Raw genomic sequence first — 9,995 nt, 5'->3', positions numbered from 1 at the left:
TTACCGTGCAATGGACGAAGTGACTTGCAAAATTCCTGTAGGTTTTGAAAAAATTGAATGATCAAAATGTGACTAGTGTAATTCATGTTGAGTTATGTTGTGATAATAGGGTTGTAATATAGATTGCAGCTGACCCTGTATTTCATGAATAATGTATCAAGCACAAGGTTTCTGATGACTTAATTAGGACTTCAATTTGAATGATGGTTCCATTGAATGAATGCATGCCTGATATTGGGAAACATCGGTATCTGTGCAAGAAATAAAGATTTTTAAGGGGAAAAGTTAAAAGGGACGGAGCTATGTTATATCCAATCTTGGCATGGAATTTTGGAAATCATCTAAAATAGCAATGTAGTTACCATTGTTTGTTTTCTGGTGCAGTTTTTGATATCTAAAATGTAAGTGGTCGATTAATAAAGGTTACCACTAGGAGCTATAATTTTATATATGAAATTGACATTCTTTTCCTCCGTTAGGGTTCCAACTGAAACCTTGCAATCTGTCAAATTTCTCTTTCCAATATTCCATTGAATACAGATTAGATCTTACTGCATTTTTCCCCAAAATAAAATCCATCAATATTACCAGATTACACTAACACATACTTTGTTAAAACTACTCATATATAGCACGACTTGAAAAGTAAAGCAGTTAACCCAAAAATGACCACCAAATGTTATGTGTATTACTCCAATGTAATAGTGTGTTTGTGTGATTCACATCACATCACATCATGTATCAGAATGAAAGCAAGGAATTCAAGTTCTGATCAGGAGTTATTATTTGTAAATGGAAAAACAGTTAAAACCAAACAAACTATGTATCTAAGCCTCCCATCCTCTTAAGATAGTAGCACGTGCAACCCTCTCCACTCCCAATGCGAATGCTCCCATCCTAAGGCTGCAATTGTGTGTGTGACACATGTCCTTGATGTCACGGAAAGCTTGCCTCATGTATTGTATCAAGTATTTATTCACCACCTTTTCCTCCCACATAAACCCCTGAATATTCTGTAAATTTCATACAATTCATTCACCTTTTCATACCAACTAACTACATATAAAACTGTTTTTTCTTCTAATTTAATTTAATACATACAATACCTGAACCCACTCAAAGTAGCTAACAGTCACACCTCCAGCATTTGCATAGATATCTGGAAGTATTACAACTCCTTTCTTATACAGAACCTGTGTTGTGTATGTACCAATCAAATATATCTTATCAAATAAAGACCAAAAATATTAAAAAATTCTCAAATAAAGACCAAAGTTGTAAAAGACAAGTTTTTGGGACCAAAATGTTACCTCGTCTGCTTCAGGATCAGTAGGATGATTTGCAGCTTCTATGATGAACTTGGCTTTAACATCGTCAGCATTTTCACTTCAATGGACAATTTGAAATTTTAGAATAATGAAAAATCTGTATTTAAATGGTAGAATTATTGATTGGTAGAAAATAACCTGGTGATAACACCACCTAAGGCACATGGAATCAGAACATCACATTGCTGAAATAGCAATTCATCAGGATCCATGGTTTCTCCTCCATTGAAATCGCTTAAGTCCCCCCCTGTCTCTCTATGTTTGAACAATTCCACTATATCGATACCATTTGGGTTCTTTATAGCTCCAGTGATGTCACTCAATGCAACAATCTTACCACCTTTTTCATGAATCATCCTTGCAGCCCAAGACCCCACATTCCCAAAACCCTGTAAAACTCAACCACATGATACACACAACAAAATCTTGAGGACATGAATCCTGCTACAAGTTACATGCAACAATCATACCTGAATAACAAAAGTTGAATCTTTGATCGACTTCCCATGTTCGTTAAGTAACGCTTCCGTGGAAATAACTACACCATACCCAGTTGCAGACTCTCTTCCAAGGGACCCACCAAGTTCCTAGTCATTAAACAAAGAAAGGCTATGAATATTCTAATTATAATTTAATATTATAAATTTATAAATTATAATTACTCTCACCAGTGGCTTTCCGGTGACACAAGCCGGTGAATAACCATGGAATTTCGAATACTCATCCAGAATCCAAGCCATAGTCTGTCATTAATTATCCGAGACATGACTTAATTAGTAAGACAGCTGGCAAATCGTATTAATTCTAATTGTGTGCAAACCTGAGAATTGGTGCCCATATCTGGCGCGGGAACATCGATGTTTGTTCCGATGAGATCTTGAAGTTTTTGTGTGAAGACACGTGTCATCCGTTCAAGCTCAGACTTGGTTAAGGTCTTAGGTGTGCATCCGATCCCACCCTTTGCTCCACCGTAAGGAAGGTCCATCACAGCAGTTTTCCAGGTCATTAGTTGAGCCAAGGCGTTGACCTCGTCAAGGTTAACCTTGAGAAAATTAACATATACCAACCATATCAAGCAGTTTCAATTTCAAACGCATCTTCAATGACGCCAATAAATAGAAACACAAAAAATATAGATCTAACTGGAAAATAATTAACCGGATGCATATGACGGTATGACCAAGGCGTTGAAAGTATTCTGAACTAGGAATTATACTTAAAATACCTTTTTCAGAATGTAGAGCTGAAATCCAAAGTAACACAGTCGGTGAGAAGTATGATGAATCGTGATAATGAATCGATTGAGCAACCAAATCAAGAACAGATAACATCAAATCAAGAAAGATGAGATAGATTCAGTCGGTTGCGTTAATTTTGATCAGATCGCGATTTAGTTTGGTTATATTGTTAGGTTTTGTTGATCATAAACATGTTTTGCATGGCATAGGTTATGATCCAAACAGTAAAATTGCATATAACAGACAGAATTTATCACAAAAACTAATCAATTAACAACAGTAAAATTAAATATATATTGCAGACATGATCGGAGAAGTAGAAATGCATTTGATAAACAACAATCAACACAGGACGATTGCATATCAATCAACACAGTAAAATCCTCACAAATTCAATGAATCAACAGTAGTAAAATGAAGTTGATATTGCAAACATAATCGGAGCATGCAGTAGAAATGCGTTTGACAAACAATCAACACAGCAAAACTGTAGTTCGATCAACAGAGTAGAATTCTCAAAAAAAAACTCAATGAACACAGCAAAATGCATATCAATTGCAGAGATGAAACAAGAAGTAAAATCCTGAAAACTAAATCTAAGTTATCACTAAACACAACCATATGACACAGAAACAAAGATCAAAAGATGAATCAAATCACCTTAGGATGATATCTGATTCCTCCTTTCATCGGACCACGAGAATTATCATGTTGAACTCTAAATCCAACATAAGAAACCAATGATCCATCATCCATCGGGATTGTGCACTCCACCTGATCGAAAAACAAAAATATCACATCAATACTCGATAGCATTCTAAATCAGAACAATCAACTATTTACAAATCATTTCTACGCACCTTGATTTCTCTAAAAGGTATCAAGAGACTCATCTCGAGCTTTTGATCTACGTTAATAAGACGACAAGCATGACGGAAGTTCCTAGTCGTTGCAGCGAGAGCATTCATGGTGATTGTTTGTGAGAAACAGAGAGAATCCCACAGGTCCGAAACGAAATGGATTGAAGTAAATGAGTAATGCGGTTTTCGAAGAGGATTTTCACAAGAACATTAAGAACAAATGGAGAAGTTTCTGCAATGTTTGAAGGGTAACTCATATTTATATGTGTATATCTGAATTTGCGTGGTTTAAAGTCTAAACCCTTTCCCTTATTACTCAAAGGGGTTTCCATTTTTGTTTTCTTTATTTCTTTTAGAATTATTTTTAATCAGAGAGTGACATGGTATGAGTATGTTCATAAGTTAGTTGGAAAATCACGCGACTGGGGTTAATTATTTTTTTGACCAATTTTTGTCTGAATTACATATTAAATTAAAATATTAATCATGTAACAATATATAAAGTACATTTAGATACATATAAAACAAACAATTGATCTTGAACACGTGACAAAAATAGCAGTCCTTCCACGTGGCATGTCATTTATCGAGCATTGACTCAATTTGGTGTAACAGAAAGCAATGACGTAAGAAGTTTGTTAGCACGTTTTGCGTCGCGTCATCTCCGTTTCCAACTGTTTTCAAAATCGTTTTAACAAATGGATTTGGATGATGATTTTCCCTTTCTTAAAAATTAGAGTCGGATAATTTGAAAGTCCACTCCACATTATATATACTTTGATTTCTTGTGAGTATTTTATATTTTATAATTACAATTAATTTGATATTTTGACGAGGTTTTTTTTTCTTCATATGCATTTAAGTATAAATGAATAAAGCTGTTCAAATTTGTTGGTTAGTAATCACAAATATGTGTACGAAAAATCATTTAAATCTAAAGTGTTACTTTGTCACAATAGTTATATTCACCATTAATCATTATAACAGCGGTCAGCGGATGTCACCTTATCACAACATTCACAGAGGCGAGTCTATCTGTATCTAAAGGGTGTCCTGGGACACCCCTTAGTTCTAAATTTTATTTACTAGATATAGCATAATTTTTCTAGGACACCTGTTGGCAAAACAAATTGGACACCCTTGATAGTAACAAAGAAAAAAAATAAACGATATTTGCCAATCATAATCTATTTTCAATCTTTACAACTTTTAAAAAACTTAAGAGCAAAAAAATAGGGGTTGATTAAGCAACAAAATATTTTACGAAAATATAATAACAGATATTCTTTCAAACCCAAGACTAATCTAATTTAAATGTAGAAAAATATAGAAATGGAAAAACAAAAAACCTAAAAAAAATTACGATTTTGTGGATTAGCCGCTGTCAAAGTTCCTTCGTCTTTCTCAACTTTGGATTGCCACCGACTGCCGACTTCTTTAGTGTTGCCGATAATCACGTTTTGGTCACCTCTGTTCTTTAGTGGCCGCAAACTGTCTTGAACAGTTCTTGGTGTCAAAGGTTTGGACTTCTAATTGTCTTTAACATCATTATCTCCGGTTGCATCCATACAATCTTCGTCGCCGGCCCGTTATTGAACCAGACGGAATTGAAGAACCTGCGGCCGTCGACTTCTTCTCAGCATTCCATTTACTTTTGGGTAAACCATTTAGTCTTTTATATCTCGTTTTATTTAGAATTGTTATATGGTGTAGAAACTAGAAACAATAAAGTGGGCATAGGTCACTGTATATATGAGAAGTCATTGTCTATGCCTCTATGGAAAAGTTATAGTCTGTTCACCTGCTCTTGCTTTTGTTATTGTGTATGTCAGGCAAATTGTCTTTATTTGTTTAATAAAGAATTAGACCAATAGGCTAGGCATATCAAATTACTTTTACATATTTCATTTATATAGTTTGTTTTATTTATATAACTTTTACATATTTCATTTGTAGCGGTTGTTTTGATTATTTATTTATATGAGTAAATATTTATTTTATCATTTTAGGCATAATGTTGATGTATTATAAAAAAAAGATGAAAAAAAATCATTTATATAAGATATATTTATATAGCTTATTTCATTTATATAACATGTTCTGTAATATATTTTTATTAGATCTATATATTTATTTGTAGCAGTTGTAATTATTATTTATTTAGATGAATAATTATTTATTTTATCATTTTAGGCATAATTTTGAGGTATTATAAAAAAAAGGGTGAAACAAGCTCTTTATCTCATGATCATGGCAATTCACAACAAAACGATGAACAACAAACACCTTCTTCAAAATATATGAAAGTTGATTTAAACACACTTCCTGCGGATCCCGGAGAAAGGCCAAGCATGGAAATTTATCATGTAAATCAACGAGATGAGATTAGAAGATCCTACTTACAAAAAGGGCCTTATCAACCGCGAACTCATTCTTTCCAACAAAGAGAGATTGGAGGAAAACTTCGTAGATTTGTTCCCTCTTGGTTTGATGATCACAAATACTGGCTAGAGTACAGTATTAAACTTGAAGCTGCATTTTGTTTATGTTGTTATCTATTTAAATCTGAGATTAAAAACCAAGGTGGTTCAGATCATTTTGTAAAAAATGGATTTAATACTTGGAACAAGAGAACGAGTCTAAATCATCACGAAGATGGAAGTCCACATAATATGGCAATCCAAAAGTGTCAAAATCTGATGAACCAAAGACAATCCATAGCTACTGCTTTTGATAAGCAAACTGATTTGATGAAGACCAACCAACGCATCAGATTAAATGCTTCTATAGATTGTATTAGATTCTTACTGCGACAAGGGTTAGCTTTTCGGGGTCATGATGAAAGTGAAGACTCGACTAATAGAGGCAACTTTCTTGAACTTCTTCAGTTCTATGCTGATCGAAATGATAAAGTGGGTGGTGTTGTTTTAAAGAATGCTCCTAAAAATTCACAAATGACATGTAGTTCAATTCAAAGGGATATTGTACATGCTGCAGCAAAAGAAACTATTAAGACTATTGTGAAAGGTATTGGGGATGAATTCTTTGCCATATTAGTAGACGAATCACGTGACGTGTCTTGTAAAGAGCAAATGGCATTGGTTTTGCGGTTTGTGAATAGCCAAGGGGTTATTGTGGAGAGCTTTATTGGCATAAAGCATGTCAGTGACACTTCAGCTTTGTCATTGAAGGCAACTATTTATTCATTTCTGACAGAATGTGGATTAAGTCCACATAGGATCCGAGGACAATGTTATGATGGAGCTAGTAATATGAGTGGTGCATTTAATGGATTGAAGACACTTATTATGAAAGAAGTGAAATCTGCACATTTTATTCATTGTTTTGCTCACCAATTACAATTAGCACTTGTATTTGTTGCAAAGAATCACCCTGACATCAATGACTATTTTGATTTGACTTCTCGTTTGTTAAACATGATTGGTTCTTCTTATAAACGTCGAGACAAATTAAGAGAGAAACAAGCAACAAAAGTGGTGGAAGCATTGGCCACAGGTTTCTTTTATTTTATTTTCTTATTATTTTATGGTGATTTATATATATTTTTTGCTAATTTATTTTTTATGTTAATTTTAGGTGACATTCAAAGTGGTACATGTTTGAATCAAGAAGTTGGTATCAAACGACCATGTGATGGGGTTCTCATTTTGGTTCACTCTTAAATATCAAGAGAACATATTCTTCAATTTGTGAAGTACTTGAAGACATTAAAGTGGATAGTTATTGTCAAGATCATAGAGCATAAGCACATCGTCTCTTGAAGTCATTACAAACGTTTGATTTTATTTTTTGCTTACACTTGATGGTTGATATCTTAGGGGTCACAAATGATTTGAACATCACGTTGCAAAAAAAAGATCAAGATATTGTAAATGCAATGCATCAAGTGAGATCCTCTAAGACCAGACTTAAACAAATGCGAGATGAAGGATGGGAACCACTCTTAAATGATGTTACTTTGTTTTGCGAAAAATGTGATATTGAAATTTTGAATATGGAAGATCCATATTACAATAGAGCAAGTCGTCGCAAAGGTTCACAGGTTAGCAACTATAAAGTTGATCTATTTCTTCAAGTTTCTAAATTAATCATTAACCCGTTGTTCTATTTAATTCGCAGATTAACCACTTACATCACTATAAAATTGATGTATTTATTGCGGTCATAGATATGCAATCTCAAGAGCTCAACAATCGATTTAATGAAGTAAACACACCATTACTTGTTTCTATGGCTTCTTTTTGTCCAAGTAAGTCTTTTCAAGCATTTAATGTGGAAGAACTACTTCAGATGGCAACCTTTTATCCAAACGAGTTCCCAGAACATGACATTGGAACACTTAGAGCAAGTTTATATTGTGGATGTACGTGGAGATGCAAGGTTTAATAACTTGAAAGGAATTGGAAACTTGGCAAAAATGATGATTGAAACGAACAAAAACATACGATATATCCAATGGTGTATCTTCTACTAAAATTAGCATTGATATTGCCCGTTGCAACATCCACAGTGGAACGTGCTTTTTCTGCAATGAAGTTGATAAAGAACGATTTGCGTAATAAAATGGGTGATCAATTTATGAATGATTGTCTAGTTTCATATATTGAGAAAGATGTGTTAGATGGTATTAGCAACGACATACTTATAGATTTTTTTAGGGATATGAAAACTCGTCGTGAACAATTGTAAGAAATTTATGATTTTTTTTTAATTAGTTTGATCTTTGGTATTCAAGTTAATAAATATTTTCCTAAGATGGTATTACCGACAAACCGACCCGATAACCAATTTTTTTGACCCATTTATTTTATCATTTCATTTATGGGACACACGTTAGTTTGAATCCTAGATTCGCCACTGCACATTCAACCATTAAACTTATGAGATACCTATCACTAACACACCACTACACATCATTTTTTTTAAAATAAATTTAATTCAAAAATACAATAAAGCATAGATTATTTTTTTAAACTAGATCATGTACAATGTGGAAAACAATTAACAATTAAGAGGGTACATGCATCCTATAAAAGATCTATGTCACAACACTTTGAAGGCAACATACTATGAACAACAAACTAACATAAACCCTAATGAAATCGAAATCATTGGATTAGGGTTACATACATTTGATTTGTTGTAGTAAACAAATCACTTTCAATCTCCTTGTAGTGTAGGTCTTGGAAAGCTTAGCACCAAAAGGATGATGCATATAATGGCTCACACCCAAACCCTAAAACTAGAAGACAAGAGGAGATGGGGGAGAGGATATTTCCGGCCAAAGTATTCCCTAGGGAAGCTTATGAACGAAAATCATAGGCCTTGGGGTTCTATTTATAGTTTAAATAACTTAGGGACAAAACAAGATTTGAATGATTAAATAATATATTTAATACCAACTCAAATAATTTCCTTATTTACTATCAGGAGGCTTCTAGAAACCCTAAAATCCCTTCTAATTTCGTTCCCAACTATATAGGTTCTAGAATATTCATTCATTGTTCAATTATGAATAATTACAATTCAGTCATTGGACATTTAATTAATTCCAATTACTCGAATTAATTCCAGATTAATTTTGATTAATAATTAATTAATTCTAATTGAATTCATATTAATTTATTAATCATATAAATTAACAAATCAATTTTCTATTTCCAATTATATTAACAAACTATTTCCTCATAATTTCCAATTAGTTTATCAATCATATAATAATCTAATAAATTATCCTCTCTCTACAAATATCATTCTAACCTTGTTCTAGTTATAAGGACAACCCAAAAACGACTTTGTTTCTAATTACAAGAATATGTCATTTTAGTTACTGACTTAGACACCTTCATCCGACACTTCTAAATGTGAAACTTGGTGGTGCCCACGACGTGGTGAAGGGAGCACCACGACGTTGTAACATCCCAAAATTATGAGGTAAAAATTCCATTTTTAATTCAACCAAAACATTAATTATATTTTAAGTCGACATTCAACATCCTTTTTCTAATATTCGAAAGTGCTTTATAAGAAAACAATTATCATAGTACAATCCCAAAATCATCATAATGCGGAAACGTGGGTGGATGCATTGCGATCAAACCGGGCCCTTCCCTTTCGAACCGAAACTACCTGAAACTATAATCATAAAAAAAACGTAAGCACAAAGCTTAGTGAGTTCCCCAAAATACCACATACCATACATATCAAACACATAATGGGCCCTGCCCGGCATACAAATCTGTCAATCAACGGGGCCCGCCCACTACGTATAACAGGCCTTGCCCTAACTCGCATAAGAGGTCTACCGAGATTGCGTCATGCGACTGTTTGAGGTCTACCGAGATTGCGTCCTGCGACTGTTTGAGGAGCGTTATCTGGTAGATCTGGTTCCCATACCTTTGCGGGGGAACAAGGTTATTATCGGTATGGATTGGCAAAGCCCCAATGGGGCAGTGATTGACTGTGCGCAGCAGTTGGTGCGGATCAGGACCCCAAGTGGGGGAGAGCTGGTGATTCAGGGCGAGAGGCCACAGCGAGGACCAGCTTTA

General features: G+C 34.0%; 2 protein-coding genes across 2 annotated transcripts; one reads left to right on the top strand and one right to left on the bottom strand.

Moving 5' to 3' along the window:
* Positions 1-673: 673 nt before the first annotated feature.
* LOC145130453 (glutamate dehydrogenase A-like) lies at positions 674-3,654 on the bottom strand. Its single transcript, XM_079065252.1, has 9 exons — positions 3,427-3,654; positions 3,227-3,340; positions 2,149-2,370; positions 1,997-2,071; positions 1,799-1,915; positions 1,467-1,717; positions 1,311-1,386; positions 1,107-1,193; positions 674-1,013 (listed from the first exon to the last, which is right to left on the bottom strand). Exons 1-9 carry the CDS (start codon positions 3,532-3,534, stop codon positions 828-830), a joined length of 1,236 nt encoding a protein of 411 aa, XP_078921378.1. The 5' UTR covers positions 3,535-3,654; the 3' UTR covers positions 674-827.
* Positions 3,604-8,167, top strand: LOC145130221 (uncharacterized). The gene is made up of 8 exons (XM_079065057.1): positions 3,604-3,674; positions 3,783-3,853; positions 5,620-6,942; positions 7,024-7,038; positions 7,266-7,489; positions 7,567-7,810; positions 7,928-8,071; positions 8,163-8,167. Exons 1-8 carry the CDS (start codon positions 3,604-3,606, stop codon positions 8,165-8,167), a joined length of 2,097 nt encoding a protein of 698 aa, XP_078921183.1.
* Positions 8,168-9,995: the final 1,828 nt, after the last annotated feature.

The sequence above is a fragment of the Lactuca virosa genome, chromosome 8 (genome assembly GCF_052849685.1).
Source record: "Lactuca virosa cultivar CGN04683 chromosome 8, Lactuca_virosa_CGN04683_v6, whole genome shotgun sequence".
Taxonomy (NCBI): Eukaryota; Viridiplantae; Streptophyta; class Magnoliopsida; order Asterales; family Asteraceae; genus Lactuca; species Lactuca virosa.
The sequence above is the reverse complement of the archived record's forward strand: the minus strand, read 5'-3'. Positions and strand labels throughout refer to the sequence as shown.